Source organism: Oncorhynchus kisutch, linkage group LG12 (genome assembly GCF_002021735.2).
Source record: "Oncorhynchus kisutch isolate 150728-3 linkage group LG12, Okis_V2, whole genome shotgun sequence".
NCBI lineage: Eukaryota > Metazoa > Chordata > Actinopteri > Salmoniformes > Salmonidae > Oncorhynchus > Oncorhynchus kisutch.
The window spans coordinates 5,402,807-5,429,582 of NC_034185.2; the positions used below are offsets into that span (position 1 = coordinate 5,402,807).

General features: G+C 46.9%; 1 protein-coding gene across 2 annotated transcripts in view; it reads left to right on the forward strand.

Annotated features, from left to right (window-relative positions):
• Positions 1 to 2,502: 2,502 nt before the first annotated feature.
• LOC109884558 (BCL2 modifying factor 2) overlaps positions 2,503 to 26,776 on the forward strand; it is a 41,053-nt gene continuing 16,779 nt past the window's right edge. Inside the window, exons 1-4 of one of the 2 annotated variants that reach the window (XM_031836762.1) lie at positions 2,503 to 2,692; positions 10,432 to 10,734; positions 13,906 to 14,135; positions 16,207 to 16,820. In XM_031836762.1, the coding sequence (XP_031692622.1) occupies positions 10,455 to 10,734; positions 13,906 to 14,135; positions 16,207 to 16,215 (519 nt within the window). In that variant the 5' untranslated portion in view covers positions 2,503 to 2,692; positions 10,432 to 10,454 and the 3' untranslated portion in view covers positions 16,216 to 16,820. Of the gene's footprint in view, positions 2,693 to 10,431; positions 10,735 to 13,905; positions 14,136 to 16,206; positions 16,821 to 26,776 lie in introns of those variants that run through there. The other variant, XM_031836761.1, reaches the window with a different exon arrangement.

Below are 26,776 nucleotides of genomic sequence, written 5' to 3' on the forward strand. Positions count from 1 at the left end.
TCAAAAATATTTTCTCAATCAATCTGAGTTGGGACGGTCTGGACATTTGGAAGTAGGTTTCATGTTAACAGCATGAATCGTTTAAACTCTAGAGTGGGCGGAATAATAATAATAATCATTTGATTGTAAGTTTACAAGTTTGCGTGGCTTTATTAAGCTCTTTAAAAAAAACATTTTTGTGGTAGAGGACTAAACGTAAAAAAGTTGTCTAACTTGTTAGGGAAGTGTTCAAAACGGCAGTTGTTTGCAAAAAAAAAAAAAAAAAAGTTTAAGAAAATGTTGATGCGGTTACGAAAACAACGGTATCGTTTGAGCCGTAGCAGATATTGTTGTTCCGCATTTGAATAGCAGAGAAGTAGACGAAGATGTCATATTGCATTTGTATAGCAGAGAAGAAGACGAAGATGTCATATTGCATTTGAATAGCAGAGAAGTAGACGAAGATGTCATATTGCATTTGTATAGCAGAGAAGAAGACGAAGATGTCATATTGCATTTGAATAGCAGAGAAGTAGACGAAGATGTCATATTGCATTTGAATAGCAGAGAAGTAGACGAAGATGTCATATTGCATTTGAATAGCAGAGAAGTTGACGAAGATGTCATATTGCATTTGAATAGCAGAGAAGTTGACGAAGATGTCATATTGCATTTGAATAGCAGAGAAGTAGACGAAGATGTCATATTGCATTTGAATAGCAGAGAAGTTGACGAAGATGTCATATTGCATTTGAATAGCAGAGAAGTTGACGAAGATGTCATATTGCATTTGAATAGCAGAGAAGGAGACGAAGATGTCATATTGCATTTGAATAGCAGAGAAGTTGACGAAGATGTCATATTGCATTTGAATAGCAGAGAAGGAGACGAAGATGTCATATTGCATTTGAATAGCAGAGAAGGAGACGAAGATGTCATATTGCATTTGAATAGCAGAGAAGGAGACGAAGATGTCATATTGCATTTGAATAGCAGAGAAGTAGACGAAGATGTCATATTGCATTTGAATAGCAGAGAAGTTGACGAAGATGTCATATTGCATTTGAATAGCAGAGAAGTTGACGAAGATGTCATATTGCATTTGAATAGCAGAGAAGGAGACGAAGATGTCATATTGCATTTGAATAGCAGAGAAGTTGACGAAGATGTCATATTGCATTTGAATAGCAGAGAAGTTGACGAAGATGTCATATTGCATTTGAATAGCAGAGAAGTTGACGAAGATGTCATATTGCATTTGAATAGCAGAGAAGTTGACGAAGATGTCATATTGCATTTGAATAGCAGAGAAGTAGACGAAGATGTCATATTGCATTTGAATAGCAGAGAAGTTGACGAAGATGTCATATTGCATTTGAATAGCAGAGAAGTTGACGAAGATGTCATATTGCATTTGAATAGCAGAGAAGGAGACGAAGATGTCATATTGCATTTGAATAGCAGAGAAGTTGACGAAGATGTCATATTGCATTTGAATAGCAGAGAAGGAGACGAAGATGTCATATTGCATTTGAATAGCAGAGAAGGAGACGAAGATGTCATATTGCATTTGAATAGCAGAGAAGGAGACGAAGATGTCATATTGCATTTGAATAGCAGAGAAGTAGACGAAGATGTCATATTGCATTTGAATAGCAGAGAAGTTGACGAAGATGTCATATTGCATTTGAATAGCAGAGAAGTTGACGAAGATGTCATATTGCATTTGAATAGCAGAGAAGGAGACGAAGATGTCATATTGCATTTGAATAGCAGAGAAGTTGACGAAGATGTCATATTGCATTTGAATAGCAGAGAAGGAGACGAAGATGTCATATTGCATTTGAATAGCAGAGGAGACGAAGATGTCATATTGCATTTGAATAGCAGAGAAGGAGACAAAGATGTCATATTGCATTTGAATAGCAGAGAAGGAGACGAAGATGTCATATTGCTCTGACTTTTTTGTCTAAATTGTTGCAAAGTGGTCAGAGTTCCCTGATTTGTGTTACATGCCATGAAAGTGAATGAAGCATTGACCAAAAGAAGGACTAAACTAAATGTATAACTTGGAAAGTATAAAAGATATCAACACATTTTAAACATTTCAGCCTAAACAATATAGGAGTTGAGTGATAAAGAATAATAAGAAGAAGAAGTATATTGAAGATGTTACTGGGAGATTATGTTTTGCAAGCGCCACAATAATCTGTAGTTCTGCCCCCTGAACAGGCAGTTAACCCACTGTTCCTAGACCAGTTAACTCACTGTTCCTAGGCCGTCATTGTCAATAAGAATTTGTTCTTAACTGACTTGCCTAGTTAAATAAAGGTTAAATAAAATAATATGAATATGAATATGTAAGAAAGCTAAATCTGTGCTTTGTCTTCAGCAAGCACACCTAATAAATCACGAAAGAGCGTTTTTATTGACATGGGTTTTGCGTGATGGCAAGGCAGACCAACAAATTGATGGACTGTCACTTTAAGAGAATTGATTTCCATATTTTATTCGCCTTGTCTGGGCGGACCGATTTGTCACTGGTACTTGAGAGAGAGAAAAAACGCTTGTACAGAAACAGCAAACGTTCATCTGAGAGACTGTAAATGCAAGAGGTTGAAGGATACGCAGCTCTATTTAATTCTGGAGAATCAGTAACGACAAGTTGACAAGATACCACCAATCACAACGAAAGTAACTTACTTAACTGGCGGTGAGTCCTACATATGATTCAGTTCGTAGGGTTGTTTATAAAAATGACATTTGTATATTTTGGTTGAAGTTGTCAGTGCGCTGCCGGGTCACCCAGTTTGTAAACAAATGCGGTGAACATGTTCCGTCATCGGGTTGTGTGTGATGGATTGTCTGTCAACCGCTTTCTGTTTACAGTGAAATAGCCTCCAGGCAGCGCAATCAAGGGGGGCCTTTAAACGAGTTAATTAATGCATTTTTGAATCAATTAAAATTAGCCTATTTAGCTGATAATTAATTGATTGAGTGACTGAATAGAATGAAAGTGCGGATCAGTTGTTCTGCTTCTTGCCTTGTTTCCACACACCACTGTTGTTTAGAAAATCCGATTTTAGATGACATTTTGTGTTGTGGTTGACCTGTAGTAAGAATGTTTTTGGATGTATGTCTGGAATTGATAGGCCAAATAAAAATCCGACAACAAGGGAGTTGAGCGTCCCAACTCGCGCGACTGATATCAGATTGAGATGGGAATGATTTCGCTGCACGGGAGAAATTAATGACGTTTTCCTCATAATTAACCCTGGCAGAGTCTGTCGCACTGTCATGTATTGTTTTCGCTACAATGTCCAAAGCTAAATCAATATGTAATTTACACGACACTATGTTTATCGCACGTCAGTATCACGTTATAACATATTTGCTACGCACACAGAACCATAAACGGTTTGTTTACTTGGAGAGTGACGGCCCATGGCAGCCTGCTTGCCACGCGAACCTCAACCAGCCTGGTCTCATAGACTAGACATGTTGGGCGGCAGGTAGCATAGCGGTTAAGAGCTTTGGGCCAATAACCGAAAGGCTGCTGGTTCGAATCTCTGAGCCGACTAGGGGGGGGTCTGTTGATGTGCCCTTGAGCAAGGCACTTTACCTAAATTGCTCCTGTAAGTCACTATGGATAAGAGCGTCAACTAAATTACGTAAATGTACATAACATATTAAACATAAATCCGTGACACTCAAATTAGTATGATATAGTGAGATATAGTGCGCTGAAAATACTGGACCCATATCGCACATCACTGTCACATCATTAAAAAAAAAAAAGTACAATGTACTGAGCTTTGAACACGTCATCAGATTTGCAAACGTGAAGCCAGTCTTTAAAGGTGTCTCGATGGTCTTCCCCTGAATCCCTGACCAGAAGCTGCAACGGACTGGAATGTCCACCAGGGGAAAAGGCAGGGTCCCTCTACATAAAACCTCTATAGGCCAGTCCTAGACCTTCAGAGGTGCACATGCACATGGAACACTCTATCAGAAGAACACAAACGGTTGGAATCTTTTTTAGTACATTCTAAATAAACACCCCCCCAAAAATGTCTATGAACTATGATGTGTTATGCTATGTTTATTTTATTATACTAGTTTGATTATGTATTTATTTATTTATTTTCCCCCTGTTTCCACTTCAAGTCCATCTAAGGACGAGTGTTGAACTTTTTTGTTGTTGTTGCGTGAGCTAGAAACACTATAGTGCAATGCGTCAGACGATCGTTTGCTCAATGTGTCCATGTGTTTGTCCCTATCCAAATAAGCAAAAACAAAAGTAGTGTAGTTTGTTGGGGTGGATGGGTAGGCATGTAAGGCTAATGTCTAGCAAGCCAAAGTTTGCGTGTTCAAATCTTATCACGGTCAACATTAGCAGTTTTTTTTATATATGATTAGCAACTTTGAAACTACTTACCACTTTTTTTTAGCTACTTTGCAACTATTTAGCATGTTAGCTAATGTTAGCTTTAGCCACCTAGCTAACATTAGCCAGAACAAATTGGAATTCGTAGCATATCGTACGTTTCCAAATTCATAATATATTGTATGATTTGCCATTAATAATATATCATACGAATTGTAATTCGTAACATATAATACCTAATGGATAATGGACATCCACAAATGAATACATACAATACGAAACGTAACATATCATACTAATTTGAGTGTCCCGGATATACATTTACTATGTTACGTCGACCCCTGAATCCAGGTTGCCTCAACAGATGAATGTAGGCTAATGGGGGTTCCCCAGACTAGCACCACATGCCCCCAAATTCACCCCGATTTCTAGGATGACTTTGAATTATGAAGAAAAACGTTTTTAAAAGCCATTTCGTTTAGATTGTAACCTATTTCATATCCAATAATTAGACATGATTAGGAATTATATATATATTTTTCAAACCAATTTCATGGTAATTAGAAAATACACACCATTTAGACAGGCTGTGCTGTGCCAATGATGCCTAGTACTGCATTCTCCCATAGCCTGTCACAAAAGCAGGTGCCTGGGTATACAGCCTACCTTGCGCCTTGACCTTCTGCCAATAAAGGGAGAGAGGTGGAAGACAGAGAGAGAGAGAGAGAGAGAGAGAGAGAGAGATGTGGAAGAGAGAGAGAGAGAGATGTGGAAGAGAGAGAGAGAGAGAGATGTGGAAGAGAGACAGAGAGAGAGAGAGAGATGTGGAAGAGAGACTGAGAGAGAGAGAGATGTGGAAGAGAGACTGAGAGAGAGAGAGATGTGGAAGAGAGACAGAGAGAGAGAGAGATGTGGAAGAGAGACAGAGAGAGAGAGATGTGAAAGAGAGACAGAGAGAGAGAGATGTGAAAGAGAGACAGAGAGAGAGAGATGTGGAAGAGAGACAGAGAGAGAGAGATGTGGAAGAGAGACAGAGAGAGAGATGTGGAAGAGAGACAGAGAGAGAGATGTGGAAGAGAGACAGAGAGAGAGATGTGGAAGAGAGAGAGAGATGTGGAAGAGAGACAGAGAGAGAGATGTGGAAGAGAGACAGAGAGAGAGAGGTGGAAGACAGACAGAGAGAGAGAGGTGGAAGACAGACAGAGAGAGAGAGGTGGAAGACAGACAGAGAGAGAGAGGTGGAAGACAGACAGAGAGAGAGAGGTGGAAGACAGAGAAAGAGAGAGGTGGAAGACAGACAGAGAGAGAGAGGTGGAAGACAGACAGAGAGAGAGAGGTGGAAGACAGACAGAGAGAGAGAGGTGGAAGACAGACAGAGAGAGAGAGGTGGAAGACAGACAGAGAGAGAGAGGTGGAAGAGAGACAGAGAGAGAGAGGTGGAAGAGAGACAGAGAGAGAGAGAGGTGGAAGACAGACAGAGAGAGAGAGAGGTGGAAGACAGACAGAGAGAGAGAGGTGGAAGACAGACAGAGAGAGAGAGGTGGAAGACAGACAGAGAGAGAGAGGTGGAAGACAGACAGAGAGAGAGAGGTGGAAGACAGACAGAGAGAGAGAGGTGGAAGACAGACAGAGAGAGAGAGGTGGAAGACAGACAGAGAGAGAGAGGTGGAAGACAGACAGAGAGAGAGAGGTGGAAGACAGACAGAGAGAGAGAGGTGGAAGACAGACAGAGAGAGAGATGTGGAAGACAGACAGAGAGAGAGAGGTGGAAGACAGACAGAGAGAGAGAGGTGGAAGACAGACAGAGAGAGAGAGGTGGAAGACAGACAGAGAGAGAGGTGGAAGAGAGACAGAGAGAGAGAGGTGGAAGACAGACAGAAAGAGAGAGGTGGAAGACAGACAGAGAGAGAGAGGTGGAAGACAGACCGAGAGAGAGAGGTGGAAGACAGACGGTGGAAGAGAGACAGAGAGAGAGAGGTGGAAGACAGACAGAGAGAGAGAGGTGGAAGACAGACAGACAGAGAGAGAGAGGTGGAAGACAGACAGACAGAGAGAGAGAGGTGGAAGACAGACAGACAGAGAGAGAGAGGTGGAAGACAGACAGACAGAGAGAGAGAGGTGGAAGACAGACAGAGAGAGAGAGGTGGAAGAGAGACAGAGAGAGAGAGAGGTGGAAGAGAGACAGAGAGAGAGAGGTGGAAGACAGACAGAGAGAGAGAGGTGGAAGAGAGCCCAGTGCACAGACTGAACAGCAGAGGGAAGAGGGAACTACTCTCCTCTGCAGTCTCAGCCCCTGTGACCGTGCAGTAGAAGTTGGCATGCCTGTCGGGTGTGGTGTGTGTGTGTGAAACCCTTCTGCCCACTGACAGTGTGGTTTACTTACTAGTTGTGTTCATAGTATCTGAAGTTACACTGTAGTACCATAGGAAAGTGACTAGTAGTGCTTCATCGGGTATCATTTGCCTAAGCTCTGCGCCACCGCCCTGCCAAAGACAGATATCCAGGTGAAACACTGCCCAGTGAGGGGGGGAGAGAGGAAAGGAGGGGGGGGAGGAGGGGGGACAGGGAGAGAGAGAGGGGGGGGAAAGAGAGAGGGAAGGGGGGGAGAGAGAGGGAGAGGGAGGGGGGAGATAGAGGGAGGGGGGAGAGAGAGAGGGAAGGGGGGGAGAGAGAGGGAGAGGGAGGGGGGAGAGAGAGAGGGAAGGGGGGAGAGTCTGCTCATCATCATCAAACTATTTGGAAATGTCTTGTAAAATATATGCCGACATAAATAAATACAAAATGTTTGCATTTAAATGTATTTTTTTATTCATTACAATATGATTTGGCCAATTATTTTTTGTTTGCCATACATTTAAATTAAAATCAAATAAATTGTATTCATGTTGGTATATTTTTTACAAGATGGGAAAAAAAACTTTTTTTATGAAGTTGAACATGTGCTCTTTATGACAGAATCAAAAACAATAATGGAGGGGGAGAGAGAGAGAGGGGGAAGGAGGGGGGAGAGAGGGGAAAGGAGGAGGTGGGAGGGGAGAGAGAGAGAGAGAGAGAGGGGGAAGGAGGGGGGAAGAGAGGGGAAAGGAGGAGGAGGGAGGGGAGAGAGAGAGAGGGAAGGAGGGGAGGAGAGTGGAAAGGAGGGTAGAGGGGGGGAGGGGGAGAGAGGGAAGGAGGGGGGAAAGAGGGAAGGAGGGGGGGGAGAGAGAGAGGGGGGGAGAGAGAGAGAGGGCAGGGGAGAGAGAGAGAGAGAGAGGAAAGGAGAGGGAGGGAGAGAGAGAGGGGGGAAGGAGAGGGAGGGGAGAGAGAGGGAGGGAAGGGGGAGAGAGAGAGGGAAGGAGGGGGGAGAGAGAGCGGGAAGGGGGGAGAGAGGGAGGGGGGAGAGGGAGGGGGAAAGAGGGAAGGGGGGAGAGAGAGAGGGAAAGAGGGGGGGGGAGAGGGAAGGAAGGGGGGAGAGAGGGAGGAGGGAAGGAGGGGGAGAGAGGGAAGAAGGGGGGGGAGAGAGGGAAGGAGGGGGAAGAGGGAAGGAGGGGGGAGAGAGAGGGAAAGAGGGGGGGAGAGAGAGAGAAGGGGGGGAGAGGGAGAGAGAGGGATGGAGGGGGGGAGAGGGAGAGAGAGGGAAGGCGGTGGGGAGAGGGAGAGAGAGGGAAGGAGGGGGGAGAGGGAGAGGGAGAGAGAGGGAAGGCGGTGGGGAGAGAGTGAGGGAGGGAGAGAGAGGGAAGGAAGGAAGGGGGAGAGAGAGGGGAGAGAGGGAAGGGGGGGAGAGAGAGGGAAGGAGGGGTGGAGAGAGAGAGGGAAGGAGGGGGGAGAGAGAGGGAAGGAGGGGGAGAGAGGGAAGAAGGGGGGGAGAGAGGGAAGGAGGGGGGGAAGAGGGAAGGGGAGGAGAGAGGGAGGGAGAGAGAGGGAAGGAAGGAAGGGGGAGAGAGAGGGGAGAGGGAAGGGGGGAGAGAGAGGGAAGGAGGGGTGGAGAGAGAGAGGGAAGGAGGGGGGAGAGAGAGGGAAGGAGGGGGAGAGAGGGAAGAAGGGGGGGGGGAGAGGGAAGGAGGGGGGGGAAGAGGGAAGGAGGGGGGAGAGAGAGGGAAAGAGGAGGGGGAGAGAGAGGGAAAGAGGGGGGAGAGAGAGGGAAGGAGGGGGGAGAGAGAGAGGGAAGGGGGGAGAGAGAGAGGGAAGGAGGCGAGAGAGGGAGAGAGAAAGAGAGTGGGGGGGAAGGAGGGGGGGAGAGGGAGAGAGGGGGAGAGAGAAAGAGAGGGAGGGGGGAGAGAGGGGGAGAGAGGGAGGGGTGGAGAGAGAGAGGAAAGGAGGGGGGGGAGAGAGGGAAGGAGGGGTGGAGAGAGGGAAGGAGGGGTGGAGAGAGGGAAGGAGGGGAGAGAGAGGGAAGGAGGGGAGAGAGGGAAGGAGCGGTGGAGAGGGAAGGAGGGGAGAGAGAGGGAAGGAGCGGTGGAGAGGGAAGGAGGGGTGGAGAGAGGGAAGGAGGGGTGGAGAGAGGGAAGGAAGGGGGAGAGGGAAGGAGGGGAGAGAGGGAAGGAGGGGTGGAGAGAGAGAGGGAAGGAGGGGGAAGGAGGGGTGGAGAGGGGGAAGGAGGGGTGGAGAGAGAGAGGGAAGGAGGGGTGGAGAGGGAAGGAGGGTGGAGAGGGGGAAGGAGGGGGGCGTGTGCAGTGAAACTTGTTTTGTTTTTCTTTCTGCTCCATGAAGCTCTTTCATTGTGGCGGACGCTTGGAGTTTCAGCAGGAACTGTGTTTTCACCCTGGGAAGAGAGGGACCGGACCGTTAGGTAGCTTTACGCCACGTCTGTTCGCACTCTATTGTTGGCTGACACTTTTATCAGGAGCAGCTCTGCTCAAGTGTGTGTGTGTGTGTGTGTGTGTGTGTGTGTGTGTGTGTGTGTGTGTGTGTGTGTGTGTGTGTGTGTGTGTGTGTGTGTGTGTGTGTAATGAGCGATGGCATATTGAGAGCAGCCTTTCCAGGCTTACGCTAGGTCCCCATACTCTGTGACTGCTGCCTCATGACACCGATGTGAAAGGGAACTCACAAAAATCAGGTTGATTTTTAAACTGGCTTTTGAGAAAAGGTGTGTTTTTTGTTGTTGAAGTGATTGTGGTTTGGTATTACCACACATCCCCTTGTGTTTTTGCACCTGTTATGAATGTCTAATGATGAATCATTCCATCCACTTCCTCAAGTTCAGCAGCTCTTGTATAACTACAGCTTCGATTGCTATTGAGACTTTTTTTTTCCCCTCAAGAATTGCTGGTCGCCAAAGTGATGTTCCACGTGATTTACAGTAACTTCCCCCATGTCTCTGTCACAGACACTAAAGAGGAGGGCCTTTATCTCACTCGCTCTCACACTCTCACACTACAACACTCTCACACTCTCACACTCTCACTCTCACTCACTCTCACTCTCACTCACACTCACTCACTCTCACACTCTCACACTACAACACTCTCACACTCTCACTCTCACTCTCACTCTCACACTCTCACACTACAACACTCTCACACTCTCACACTCTCACTCTCACACTCTCACACTCTCACACTCTCACACTACAACACTCTCACACTCTCACTCTCACTCTCACTCACTCTCACTCACTCTCACTCACTCACTCTCACACTCTCACACTACAACACTCTCACACTCTCACACTCTCACTCTCACTCTCACTCACTCTCACTCTCACTCTCACTCTCACTCTCACTCTCACTCACACTCACTCACTCTCACACTCTCACACTCTCACACTCTCACACTCTCACACTCACTCACTCTCACACTCTCACACTCTCACACTCACTCACTCTCACTCACACTCACACTCTCACTCACTCTCACACTCACACTCTCACTCACTCACTCTCACTCACTCACTCACTCACTCACTCTCACACTCTCACACTCTCACACTCTCACACTCACTCGCTCACTCTCACACTCTCACACTCACTCTCACACTCACTCGCTCACTCGCTCACTCGCTCACTCTCCTACTCTCACACTCTCACACTCACTCTCACACTCACTCCCTCACTCATCCTGTTCTAATGTGTCCCTCTCTCCTGTAGGGAGACTACCGCTGAGGCTCCTAATGGATGATGAGGAGGAGGACATGTCTCTTCAGCATCCGGCCTCACAGTGCTGGGGCACCCCCTTCAGGGACATCAAGTTCCACACCATGGACAGCAGAGGGTCCAGAGACGCCGGGGACAGAGGGGACACCCGGGACAGGTCTACACAGATGTCGACCGGACCCAATGCCATTGTCCCGCGGTCAGAGGGACACAACATCATGGTTCCACAAGGGCAGAACAACAACACTTTGCCCTGTGGGTTGCAGGACAATCCCCAGGCCATAATGCGTCTCCATGGTAAAAACCACTACCACACATAACATCAAACCTACACTGAGTGTATAAAACATTAAGAACACCTGCTCTTTCCATGACAGACTGACCAGGTGAAAGATATGATCCCTTATTGATGTCACTTGTTAAATCCACTTCAATCAGTGTAGATGAAGGGGAGGAGACGGGTTAAATAAGGATTTTTAAGCCTTGAGACAATTGAGACATGGATTGTGTATGTGTGCCATTCAAAAGGTGAATGGGGAAGACAAAATATTTAAGTGCTTTTAAACCAGTTATGGTAGTAGGTGCCAGGCGCACCGGTTTGTGTCAAGAACTGCAACGCTGCTGGGTTTTTCCAAGCTCAACAGTTTCCTGTGTGTATCAAGAATGGTCCACCACCCAAAGGACATCCAGCCCACTTGACACAACTGTGGGAATCATTGGAGTCAACATGGACCAGCATCCCTGTGGAACGCTATCGACACCTTGTAGAGCCCCATGTCCCCGACGAATTGAGGCTGTTCTGAGGGAAAAAGGGGTGTGTTAGGAAGGGGTTCCTAATGTTTGATTTACTCAGTGCATTTCAAATGCATGAATCAAACACAGTGTTTGATGTGTATTTGACTCAGGTCTGGTTAAGTCTGACCAGAGGACAGTTGTAGTGTGGTTAGGTCTGACCAGAGGACAGTTGTAGTGTGGTTAGGTCTGACCAGAGGACAGTTGTAGTGTGGTTAGGTCTGACCAGAGGACAGTTGTAGTGTGGTTAAGTCTGACCAGAGGACAGTTGTAGTGTGGTTAAGTCTGACCAGAGGACAGTTGTAGTGTGGTTAGGTCTGACCAGAGGACAGTTGTAGTGTGGTTAGGTCTGACCAGAGGACAGTTGTAGTGTGGTTCGGTCTGACCAGAGGACAGTTGTAGTGTGGTTAGGTCTGACCAGAGGACAGTTGTAGTGTGGTTAGGTCTGACCAGAGGACAGTTGTAGTGTGCTTAGGTCTGACCAGAGGACAGTTGTAGTGTGCTTAGGTCTGACCAGAGGACAGTTGTAGTGTGCTTAGGTCTGACCAGAGGACAGTTGTAGTGTGCTTAGGTCTGACCAGAGGACAGTTGTAGTGTGCTTAGGTCTGACCAGAGGACAGTTGTAGTGTGGTTAGGTCTGACCAGAGGACAGTTGTAGTGTGGTTAGGTCTGACCAGAGGACAGTTGTAGTGTTGGTTTAGTGTGATTAGGTCTGACCAGAGGACAGTTGTAGTGTTGGTGTTGTCGTCACAGTAGAGGTTGTCGTCTCATGTTTCATTCTTACAGTTTCTCATTCAGGAGAAAAAAACAGACAGAGGCTGGAAAATACACACACACACAGACACACACACACACAGACACACACAGACACACAGACAGACACGCACACAGACAGACACACAGACACAGACACGCACGCACACAGACAGACACACAGACACAGACAGACACAGACAGACACCGACACGCACATTTGAATAGAAGGTTGTGTGATGTAATGTCAGTGTGACATCACTCTAACAGCGTCAAACCGTTGAGTAATGCAGTCTGACTGCCGCCTGTTTATCAGACCAATGAGAGGTGACCATTTTGTTCTCAACGTCGGGGTCAAAGTTCAGACGCGTAAACACAGCCTACTGTTCTAACCAGCAGGCAGCAATTGTTATGATCCGTGACTTGTCGTAGACACTAGACACTTTTTTCCCATTTATTTATTTATTTATATATTTATTTATTTATATAATTATATATTTATTTTTATTTTAAAAAATGTATTATAATTTTTTTTTATAGTGTGTGACCTTTTACCTCTCTCACCGGCATCCAGTTTAGGACGCTGTTCCCCGTCTCCAGCCTCCTCCATCTCTTTGTGTTCTTGTCCATCCCTCACTGTGGACTAAGAAACATCCAGATCTATTTTTATTACACAAAGATAATTGTTTTCTTAGTGGCTTTGACAATGGCAGGTAAAGCGTGCCAATCGTCGGTGACTAAACTGCCAGACTGCTCTGGGAGTTTCTACCAACACGCTCGTAAAGAGGGAGTTTCTACCGGTTACCGACACGCTCGTATAGAGGGAGTTTCTACCGGTTACCGACACGCTCGTAAAGAGGGCGTTTCTACCGAAACGCTCGTAAAGAGGGAGTTTCTACCGGTTACCGACACGCTCGTAAAGAGGGAGTTTCTACCGGTTACCGACACGCTCGTAAAGAGGGAGTTTCTACTGACTACCGACACGCTCGTAAAGAGGGAGTTTCTACCGGTTACCGACACGCTCGTAAAGAGGGAGTTTCTACCGACACGCTCGTAAAGAGGGAGTTTCTACTGACTACCGACACGCTCGTATAGAGGGAGTTTCTACCAGTTACCGACACGCTCGTATAGAGGGAGTTTCTACCGACACGCTCGTACAGAGGGAGTTTCTACCGACACGCTCGTATAGAGGGAGTTCCTACCGGTTACCGACACACTCGTATAGAGGGAGTTCCTACCGGTTACCGACACACTCGTATAGAGGGAGTTTCTACCGGTTACCGACACGCTCGTATAGAGGGAGTTTCTACCGGTTACCGACACGCTCGTATAGAGGGAGTTTCTACCGACACGCTCGTATAGAGGGAGTTTCTACCGACACGCTCGTATAGAGGGAGTTTCTACCGACACGCTCGTATAGAGGGAGTTTCTACTGACACGCTCGTATAGAGGGAGTTTCTACTGTTTTGGTACTCTATAATTTGACTGTAAGAAACTAGAACCAGTTTAGTGTTACTGGCGCCGGTACAGCGGCGTCATGCTAAAGTAAACACCGTGAGTCACCTAGCCTGCCAGCCACTCTTTGGTGACAGACAAAAGGAGCATTGTGTTTTCTGTTCCTGGCACATAAACACAACCACCAGTAAATCTAGAAAGATTAGCTGCTTGTCACGAGACCAGAGTCGAGGGCCAGTTCTAACTTAAGTCCCCACACTAATCTGTACACTTCAAATAGGGGGAAGAGATCTGTTGTCTCCCTAATCCCTACACCCTTCTCCCCAAAATCATTATTAAACCCAATTGAAAAACGCTTTGGTTTATTATGATTGGGTCAACCGCATATCTCACTAACCGATGGTGAATCAGAGGCGAAATCCAGCCATTATAAAACAACTGAACAATATCCGTTTTTCTTTCCCACAGGCAACGCTGGATTCTGTTTGCACTTCCCAGCTCAGTTTGAGCCTATGGACGATCCGGGTGAGAGGCAGAACGATGAGGGGGAGGGTAGGAGAGAGGACGACGATGAGGAGGAGAGAAGGAGAATGGAGGAGAGACTAGATGAAGAGCAGGTGGAGGATAGCACGGAGGTCAGGATCGGACGTAAGCTCCGGGAGATCGGAGACCAGTTCAACCAGGAACATGTTCAACTGGTAAGGGTCAAAGGTTAACTAACTGTGTCTGTGTGTTTGGTTGGGTATGGTGCTGGTGCTGGTGCCACCCACTGCCAGACTGCTCTGGCTTGTGGTTATTCTAGGCCGTCATTGTAAATAAGAATTTGTTCTTTAACTTATTTGCCTAGTTAAATAAAGGTTAAATAAAATAATTCACTGTGAAAAGAAAAGTCCAGACATTTTGCCAACTGGGGTGGCCACAAATAAGCCTGCTAAAAATAGAGCCTTGTCACCGATTCAACCACATTCTGAGCTAGAACCATTTAATAGAACCATTCAATAGAACCATCCCCCCCCCAACCCAACCCAACACCACAAATTACCAAGCAGATATGCTGGAGGATGGAACCTGGTCACAGAATTCAGAAAGTACTATTATTTACACTTCTGAAGTACAGTGAACATCAGGAACGACTACTCTTTCCATGACACAGACTTGACCAGGTGAATCCAGGTGAAAGCTATGTTCCCTCATTGATGACACCTGTTCAATCAGTGTAGATGAAGGGGGAGTAGACAGGTTAAAATCCTTAAGAGAAGCACCGGTGCGTCAATCAAAAGTAAAATGTATATAAAAATATTTTAAAAGTCCCCATTAAAATCCATCAATTTAAGCTAGACATATATCTGCTTTTCTGCATCTCATTCCACTACATCGACCTATCGGTGGCCTTCTGCATCTGGAAGGCGGCTTGGCTGCATCTCATTCCACTACATCGACCTATCGGTGGCCTTCTGCATCTGGAAGGCGGCTTGGCTGCATCTCATTCCACTACATCGACCTATCGGTGGCCTTCTGCATCTGGAAGGAACCACACGTTTTAGTTTGAAACGATTAGGTGCGATTCGATTTGATTACAGAATTAATCGATTTAGTTTAATGCGATATGATTCGATGCACTAGCATTTGTTGCATAAACACATTAATTTTCCTTTCTACATTAATGTCTCTCTGAGCTGGGTCTCTCTGAGCTGGGCCTCTCTGAGCTGGGCCTCTCTGAGCTGGGCCTCTCTGAGCTGGGTCTCTCTGAGCTGGGCCTCTCTGAGCTGGGCCTCTCTGAGCTGGGCCTCTCTGAGCTGGGCCTCTCTGAGCTGGGCCTCTCTGAGCTGGGCCTCTCTGAGCTGGGCCTCTCTGAGCTGGGTCTCTCTGAGCTGGGCCTCTCTGAGCTGGGCCTCTCTGAGCTGGGCCTCTCTGAGCTGACTGTTGTGTAATAAAAAATAATAATAAACACTTGTTCTCAGTTGAAGCTGACGTTTATCTCAAAAAATACAACGGGAAATAGAACTACCATATCGCCGAGTCATTTACCATGAAAAAACAACAACGTATAAACCAAAATACACTGTCCAATCGATGATATGAATCATGGACTAGACAATCATTGATGAACATAAACATTGACGTGTGTTTGTGTGTTTTTTGAAGGATGTCTATGGTGTCTGTAGTATATGTAGGCACCTGATCTGAGCCATAAGGGAGGCTAGACATCAACCACGGAAGTAGTGAACACATCAGTTGTCACAAAATAGGAGGTATTTTCGGGAAGGTAGAAAGACTGTAATACAAGCAAAACATTTGAGTAAATCTGATTTGAACCGAACATGTCAACGCAACACGTGAAGTTAAAGATCCCAGAAAGTTTATTTCTCTCAAATGTTGTTGCACAAATTTGTTTACATCCCTGTTAGTGAGCATTTCTCCTTTGCCAAGATAATCCATCCACCTGACAGGTGTGGCATATCATGAAGCTGATTTAAACATCATGATCATTACACAGGTGAACCTTGTGCTGGGGGAAACTATAAGGCCACGATATCAGATATCTCAAGTTTTGAGGGAGTGTGCAATTGGCATGCTGACTGCAGGAATTATGTTACCGATGCGGTCATATCTTAGACATTTGAATTGCGTTTTTTGTCAGGCAGGGAGAAGCTTTTGTCATGTAGCCTGAATTAGCCTAGCCTAGCGTGGCCTAGCCTGGCCTAGCCTAGCTAGCTATCTTATCTAGCTTCCTTCTCTCGGTTTGATGCCAAGTCTTTTTTTAATTAGATAGGATGATAAATAACTGGTAAGAAGAACTCTACTTGGGTGAGTCAATATTCCATGCTTGTTTTCTCTCTCTCCCAGTCTGTGCCTGTTCCAGCACTCCCACTCCCACACACTTACACAGTCGGACGCTCCCCACTCGCTCTATGCCTCTCTCTCTCTCTCTCTCTCTCTCTCTCTCTCTCTCTCTCTGTAGCTCCGGGTAATAAAATAGCAAAAAAAACAATTGGCCTTTCTGCTGCTTCCTCACTCATGAAGTGTTTTTTTTTTAATGTGATTTTTCGATTGCATTTGCATTGATGTCCGAGTGAGGAACAATAGAGCCCTGAATACCAGGACATTAACCCAATTGTGAGCCATTAACGAGTCGTGTAACCATCAGCAGGGCCGGCGCCAGGCCACAGTAGTTCACTCTCCTCTGTGACTGGTGTCGTTGCGTTGGCCGTTGGTAATGTCCTTCGTGTCGCGCACCGATGCAAGATCGTCTCATAAGAAACTTCATTCTATGACCAGCTTTTTTGTTGCAGAGTGTTTTCTCTACACTGTCTCTGCTGACACACTACACTGTCTCTGCTAACACACTACACTGTCTCTGCTAACACACTACACTGTCTCTGCTGACACACTACACTGTCTCTGCTGACACACTACACTGTCTCTGCTGACACACTACACTGTCTCTGCTAACACACTACACTGTCTCTGCTAACACACTACACTGTCTCTGCTGACACACTACACTGTCTCTGCTGACACACTACACTGTCTCTGCTGACACACTACACTGTCTCTGCTGTCTCTGCTATCACACTACACTGTCTCTGCTATCACACTACACTGTCTCTGCTGACACACTACACTGTCTCTGCTGTCTCTGCTATCACACTACACTGTCTCTGCTGACACACTACACTGTCTCTGCTAACACACTACACTGTCTCTGCTAACACACTACACTGTCTCTGCTGACACACTACACTGTCTCTGCTGACACACTACACTGTCTCTGCTGACACACTACACTGTCTCTGCTGACACACTACACTGTCTCTGCTGACACACTACATTGTCTCCTGCTGACACACTACACTGTCTCTGCTGTCTCTGCTGACACACTACACTGTCTCTGCTGACACACTACACTGTCTCTACTGTCTCTGCTGACACACTACACTGTCTCTACTGTCTCTGCTAACACACTACACTGTCTCTGCTGTCTCTGCTGACACACTACACTGTCTCTGCTGACACACTACACTGTCTCTACTGTCTCTGCTAACACACTACACTGTCTCTGCTGTCTCTGCTGACACACTACACTGTCTCTGCTGACACACTACACTGTCTCTACTGTCTCTGCTAACACACTACACTGTCTCTGCTGACACACTACACTGTCTCTGCTGACACACTACACTGTCTCTGCTAACACACTACACTGTCTCTGCTGACACACTACACTGTCTCTGCTGACACACTACACTGTCTCTGCTGACACACTACACTGTCTCTGCTGACACACTACACTGTCTCTGCTACCACACTACACTGTCTCTGCTGACACACTACACTGTCTCTGCTACCACACTACCACTGTCTCTGCTGACACACTACACTGTCTCTGCTGACACACTACACTGTCTCTGCTAACACACTACACGGTCTCTACTGTCTCTGCTGACACACTACACTGTCTCTGCTAACACACTACACTGTCTCTGCTGACACACTACACTGTCTCTGCTGACACACTACTCTCTGCTGACACACTACACTGTCTCTGCTGACACACTACACTGTCTCTGCTGACACACTACACTGTCTCTGCTGACACACTACACTGTCTCTGCTGACACACTACACTGTCTCTGCTGACACACTACACTGTCTCTGCTGACACACTACACTGTCTCTGCTGACACACTACACTGTCTCTGCTAACAACACTACACTGTCTCTGCTAACACACTACACTGTCTCTGCTGACACACTACACTGTCTCTGCTAACACACTACACTGTCTCTGCTGACACACTACACTGTCTCTGCTAACACACTACACTGTCTCTGCTGACACACTACACTGTCTCTGCTGACACACTACACTGTCTCTGCTATCACACTACACTGTCTCTGCTAACACACTACACTGTCACTGCTACACACTACACTGTCTCTGCTAACACACTACACTGTCTCTGCTGACACACTACACTGTCTCTGCTGACACACTACACTGTCTCTGCTGACACACTACACTGTCTCTGCTGACACCACTACACTGTCTCTGCTGACACACTACACTGTCTCTGCTGACACACTACACTGTCTCTGCTAACACACTACACTGTCTCTGCTACACACTACACTGTCTCTGCTACCACACTACACTGTCTCTGCTACCACACTACACTGTCTCTGCTGAACACCTACACTGTCTCTGCTGACACACTACACTGTCTCTGCTGACACACTACACTGTCTCTGCTGACACACTACACTGTCTCTGCTACACACTACACTGTCTCTGCTGACCACACTACACTGTCTCTGCTGACACACTACACTGTCTCTGCTGACACACTACACTGTCTCTGCTGACACACTACACTGTCTCTGCTGGACACACTACACTGTCTCTGCTGACACACTACACTGTCTCTGCTGACACACTACACTGTCTCTGCTGACACACTACACTGTCTCTGCTGAACACACTACACTGTCTCTGCTGACACACTACACTGTCTCTGCTGACACACTACACTGTCTCTGCTGACACACTACACTGTCTCTGCTGACACACTACACTGTCTCTGCTGACACACTACACTGTCTCTGCTATCACACTACACTGTCTCTGCTGTCTCTGCTGACACACTACACTGTCTCTGCTACCAACTACACTGTCTCTGCTACCACACTACACTGTCTCTGCTAACACACTACACTGTCTCTACTGTCTCTGCTGACACACTACACTGTCTCTGCTGACACACTACACTGTCTCTGCTAACACACTAAACTGTCTCTGCTAACACACTACACTGTCTCTGCTATCACACTACACTGTCTCTGCTGACACACTACACTGTCTCTGCTAACACACTACACTGTCTCTGCTGACACACTACACTGTCTCTGCTGACACACTACACTGTCTCTGCTGACACACTACACTGTCTCTGCTGACACACTACACTGTCTCTGCTGACACACTACACTGTCTCTGCTGACACACTACACTGTCTCTGCTGACACACTACACTGTCTCTGCTGACACAACTACACTGTCTCTGCTATCACACTACACTGTCTCTACTGTCTCTGCTGACACACTACACTGTCTCTGCTGACACACTACAACTGTCTCTGCTGACACACTACACTGTCTCTGCTATCACACTACACTGTCTCTGCTGTCTCTGCTGACACACTACACTGTCTCTGCTGACACACTACACTGTCTCTGCTGACACACTACACTGTCTCTGCTGACACACTACACTGTCTCTGATATCACACTACACTGTCTCTACTGTCTCTGCTAACACACTACACTGTCTCTGCTATGACACTACACTGTCTCTACTAACACACTACACTGTCTCTGATATCACACTACACTGTCTCTACTATTTCTGCTAACACACTACACTGTCTCTGCTATCACACTACACTGTCTCTACTGTCTCTGCTAACACACTACACTGTCTCTGCTGACACACTACACTGTCTCTGCTGACACACTACACTGTCTCTGCTGACACACTACACTGTCTCTGCTGACACACTACACTGTCTCTGCTGACACACTACACTGTCTCTGCTAACACACTACACTGTCTCTGCTGACACACTACACTGTCTCTGCTGACACACTACACTGTCTCTGCTGACACACTACACTGTCTCTGCTGACACACTACACTGTCTCTGCTGACACACTACACTGTCTCTGCTGACACACTACACTGTCTCTGCTAACACACTACACTGTCTCTGCTGACACACTACCACTGTCTCTGCTGACACACTACACTGTCTCTGCTGACACACTACACTGTCTCTGCTAACACACTACACTGTCTCTGCTGACACACTACACTGTCTCTGCTACCACACTACACTGTCTCTGCTACCACACTACACTGTCTCTGCTAACACACTACACTGTCTCTACTGTCTCTGCTGACACACTACACTGTCTCTGCTGACACACTACACTGTCTCTGCTAACACACTACACTGTCTCTGCTAACACACTACACTGTCTCTGCTATCACACTACACTGTCTCTGCTGACACTACACTGTCTCTGCTAACACACTACACTGTCTCTGCTGACACACTACACTGTCTCTGCTGACACACTACACTGTCTCTGCTGACACACTACACTGTCTCTGCTGACACACTACACTGTCTCTGCTGACACACTACACTGTCTCTGCTGACACACTACACTGTCTCTGCTGACACACTACACTGTCTCTGCTGACACACGTACACTGTCTCTGCTATCACACTACACTGTCTCTACTGTCTCTGCTGACACACTACACTGTCTCTGCTGACACACTACACTGTCTCTGCTGACCACACTACACTGTCTCTGCTATCACACTACACTGTCTCTGCTGTCTCTGCTGACACACTACACTGTCTCTGCTGACACACTACACTGTCTCTGCTGAACACTACACTGTCTCTGCTTGACACACTACACTGTCTCTGATATCACACTACACTGTCTCTACTGTCTCTGCTAACACACTACACTGTCTCTGCTATGACACTACACTGTCTCTACTAACACACTACACTGTCTCTGATATCACACTACACTGTCTCTACTATTTCTGCTAACACACTACACTGTCTCTGCTATCACACTACACTGTCTCTACTGTCTCTGCTAACACACTACACTGTCTCTGCTGCACACTACACCTGTCTCTGCTGACACACTACACTGTCTCTGCTGACACACTACCACTGTCTCTGCTGACACACTACACTGTCTCTGCTGACACACTACACTGTCTCTGCTGACACACTACACTGTCTCTGCTAACACACTACACTGTCTCTGCTGACACACTACACTGTCTCTGCTGACACACTACACTGTCTCTGCTGACACACTACACTGTCTCTGCTGACAACACTACACTGTCTCTGCTGACACACTACACTGTCTCTGCTGACACACTACACTGTCTCTGCTAACACACTACACTGTCTCTGCTGACACACTACACTGTCTCTGCTGACACACTACACTGTCTCTGCTGACACACTACACTGTCTCTGCTAACACACTACACTGTCTCTGCTGACACACTACACTGTCTCTGCTGACACACTACACTGTCTCTGCTGACACACTACACTGTCTCTGCTGACACACTACACTGTCTCTGCTAACACACTACACTGTCTCTGCTGACACACTACACTGTCTCTGCTGACACACTACACTGTCTCTGCTGACACACTACACTGTCTCTGCTGACACACTACACTGTCTCTGCTGACACACTACACTGTCTCTGCTGACACACTACACTGTCTCTGCTGACACACTACACTGTCTCTGCTGACACACTACACTGTCTCTGCTGACACACTACACTGTCGCTGCTGACACACTACACTGTCTCTGCTATCACACTACACTGTCTCTGCTGACACACTACACTGTCTCTGCTGTCTCTGCTGACACACTACACTGTCTCTGCTGACACACTACACTGTCTCTGCTAACACACTACACTGTCTCTGCAGACACACTACACTGTCTCTGCTGTCTCTGCTGACACACTACACTGTCTCTGCTATCACACTACACTGTCTCTGCTATCACACTACACTGTCTCTACTGTCTCTGCTATCACACTACACTGTCTCTGCTGACACACTACACTGTCTCTGCTGACACACTACACTGTCTCTGCTGACACACTACACTGTCTCTGCTGACACACTACACTGTCTCTGCTGACACACTACACTGTCTCTGCTGACACACTACACTGTCTCTGCTGACACACTACACTGTCTCTGCTGACACACTACACTGTCTCTGCTGACACACTACACTGTCTCTGCTAACACACTACACTGTCTCTGCTGACACACTACACTGTCTCTGCTGACACACTACACTGTCTCTGCTGACACACTACACTGTCTCTACTGACACACTACACTGTCTCTGCTGACACACTACACTGTCGCTGCTGACACACTACACTGTCTCTGCTGACACACTACACTGTCTCTGCTATCACACTACACTGTCTCTGCTGACACACTACACTGTCTCTGCTGTCTCTGCTGACACACTACACTGTCTCTGCTGACACACTACACTGTCTCTGCTGACACACTACACTGTCTCTGCTGACACACTACACTGTCTCTGCTAACACACTACACTGTCTCTGCTGACACACTACACTGTCTCTGCTGTCTCTGCTGACACACTACACTGTCCTCTGCTGACACACTACACTGTCTCTGCTGACACACTACACTGTCTCTGCTGACACACTACACTGTCTCTGCTGACACACTACACTGTCTCTGCTGACACACTACACTGTCTCTGCTGACACACTACACTGTCTCTGCTAACACACTACACTGTCTCTGCTGACACACTACACTGTCTCTGCTGACACACTACACTGTCTCTGCTGACACACTACACTGTCTCTGCTAACACACTACACTGTCTCTGCTGACACACTACACTGTCTCTGCTGACACACTACACTGTCTCTGCTGACACACTACACTGTCTCTGCTGACACACTACACTGTCTCTGCTGACACACTACACTGTCTCTGCTGACACACTACACTGTCTCTGCTGACACACTACACTGTCTCTGCTAACACACTACTCTGTCTCTGCTATCACACTACACTGTCTCTGCTATCACATTACACTGTCTCTACTACCACACTACACTGTCTCTGCTATCACACTACACTGTCTCTACTGTCTCTGCTATCACACTACACTGTCTCTGCTGACACACTACACTGTCTCTGCTAACACACTACACTGTCTCTGCTGACACACTACACTGTCTCTGCTAACACACTACACTGTCTCTGCTGACACACTACACTGTCTCTGCTGTCTCTGCTGACACACTACACTGTCTCTGCTGACACACTACACTGTCTCTGCTGACACACTACACTGTCTCTGCTGACACACTACACTGTCTCTGCTGACACACTACACTGTCTCTGCTGACACACTACACTGTCTCTGCTGACACACTACACTGTCTCTGCTGACACACTACACTGTCTCTGCTAACACACTACACTGTCTCTGCTACACCACTACACTGTCTCTGCTGACACACTACACTGTCTCTGCTGACACACTACACTGTCTCTGCTAACACACTACACTGTCTCTGCTGACACACTACACTGTCTCTGCTGACACACTACACTGTCTCTGCTGACACACTACACTGTCTCTGCTGACACACTACACTGTCTCTGCTGACACACTACACTGTCTCTGCTGACACACTACACTGTCTCTGCTATCACACTACACTGTCTCTGCTATCACATTACACTGTCTCTACTACCACACTACACTGTCTCTGCTATCACACTACACTGTCTCTACTGTCTCTGCTATCACACTACACTGTCTCTGGCTGACACACTACACTGTCTCTGCTAACACACTACACTGTCTCTGCTAACACACTACACTGTCTCTGCTATCACACTACACCGTCTCTGCTATCACACTACACTGTCTCTGCTATCACACTACACTGTCTCTGCTATCACACTACACTGTCTCTGCTAACACACTACACTGTCTCTGCTAACACACTACACTGTCTCTACTGTCTCTGCTAACACACTACACTGTCTCTACTGTCTCTGCTACCACACTACACTGTCTCTGCTAACACACTACACTGTCTCTGCTAACACACTACACTGTCTCTGCTAACACACTACACTGTCTCTGCTAACACACTACACTGTCTCTGCTATCACACTACACCGTCTCTGCTATCACACTACACTGTCTCTGCTGACACACTACACTGTCTCTGCTGACACACTACACTGTCCTCTGCTGACACACTACACTGTCTCTGCTAACACACTACACTGTCTCTGCTGACACACTATCACTGTCTCTGCTGACACACTACACTGTCTCTGCTGACACACTACACTGTCTCTGCTGACACACTACACTGTCTCTGCTGACACACTACACTGTCTCTGCTGACACACTACACTGTCTCTGCTAACACACTACACTGTCTCTGCTATCACACTACACTGTCTCTGCTATCACACTACACTGTCTCTGCTATCACACTACACTGTCTCTACTGTCTTCTGCTATCACACTACACTGTCCTCTACTGTCTCTGCTATCACACTACACTGTCTCTGCTGACACACTACACTGTCTCTGCTAACACACTACACTGTCTCTGCTGACACACTACACTGTCTCTGCTAACACACTACACTGTCTCTGCTGACACACTACACTGTCTCTGCTGTCTCTGCTGACACACTACACTGTCTCTGCTGACACACTACACTGTCTCTGCTGACACACTACACTGTCTCTGCTGACACACTACACTGTCTCTGCTGACACACTACACTGTCTCTGCTGACACACTACACTGTCTCTGCTGACACACTACACTGTCTCTGCTAACACACTACACTGTCTCTGCTGACACACTACACTGTCTCTGCTGACACACTACACTGTCTCTGCTGACACACTACACTGTCTCTGCTAACACACTACACTGTCTCTGCTGACACACTACACTGTCTCTGCTGACACACTACACTGTCTCTGCTGACACACTACACTGTCTCTGCGACACACTACACTGTCTCTGCTGACACACTACACTGTCTCTGCTGACACACTACTCTGTCTCTGCTATCACACTACACTGTCTCTGCTATCACATTACACTGTCTCTACTACCACACTACACTGTCTCTGCTATCACACTACACTGTCTCTACTGTCTCTGCTATCACACTACACTGTCTCTGCTGACACACTACACTGTCTCTGCTAACACACTACACTGTCCTCTGCTAACACACTACACTGTCTCTGCTATCACACTACACCGTCTCTGCTATCACACTACACTGTCTCTGCTATCACACTACACTGTCTCTGCTATCACACTACACTGTCTCTGCTAACACACTACACTGTCTCTGCTAACACACTACACTGTCTCTACTGTCTCTGCTAACACACTACACTGTCTCTACTGTCTCTGCTACCACACTACACTGTCTCTGCTAACACACTACACTGTCTCTGCTAACACACTACACTGTCTCTGCTAACACACTACACTGTCTCTGCTAACACACTACACTGTCTCTGCTATCACACTACACCGTCTCTGCTATCACACTACACTGTCTCTGCTATCACACTACACTGTCTCTGCTATCACACTACACTGTCTCTGCTACACACTACACTGTCTCTGCTAACACACTACACTGTCTCTACTGTCTCTGCTAACACACTACACTGTCTCTGCTATCACACTACACTGTCTTACTGTCCTGCTAACACTCTCACTGTCTCTGCTAACCACACTACACTGTCTCTGCTACCACACTACACTGTCTCTGCTAACACACTACACTGTCTCTGCTAACACACTACACTGTCTCTGCTAACACACTACACTGTCTCTGCTAACACACTACACTGTCTCTGCTAACACACTACACTGTCTCTGCTAACACACTACACTGTCTCTGCTAACACTACACTGTCTCTGCTATCACACTACACTGTCTCTACTGTCTCTGCTAACACACTACACTGTCTCTGCTAACACACTACACTGTCTCTGCTAACACACTACACTGTCTCTGCTAACCAACTACACTGTCCTCTGCTAACACACTACACTGTCTCTGCTATCACACTACACTGTCTCTACTGTCTCTGCTAACACACTACACTGTCTCTGCTAACACACTACACTGTCTCTGCTAACACACTACACTGTCTCTGCTATCACACTACACTGTCTCTACTGTCTCTGCTAACACACTACACTGTCTCTGCTAACACACTACACTGTCCTCTGCTAACACACTATACTGTCTCTGCTAACACACTACACTGTCTCTACTGTCTTCTGCTATCACCATACACTGTCTCTGCTATCCACACCCCTAAACACTACACTGTCTCTGCTAACACACTACACTGTCTCTGCTAACACACTACACTGTCTCTGCTAACACACTACACTGTCTCTACTGTCTCTGCTAACACACTACACTGTCTCTGCTACCACACTACACTGTCTCTGCTAACACACTACACTGTCTCTGCTAACACACTACACTGTCTCTGCTACCACACTACACTGTCTCTGCTACCACACTACACTGTCTCTGCTACCACACTACACTGTCTCTGCTATCACACTACACTGTCTCTACTGTCTCTGCTAACACACTACACTGTCTCTGCTAACACACT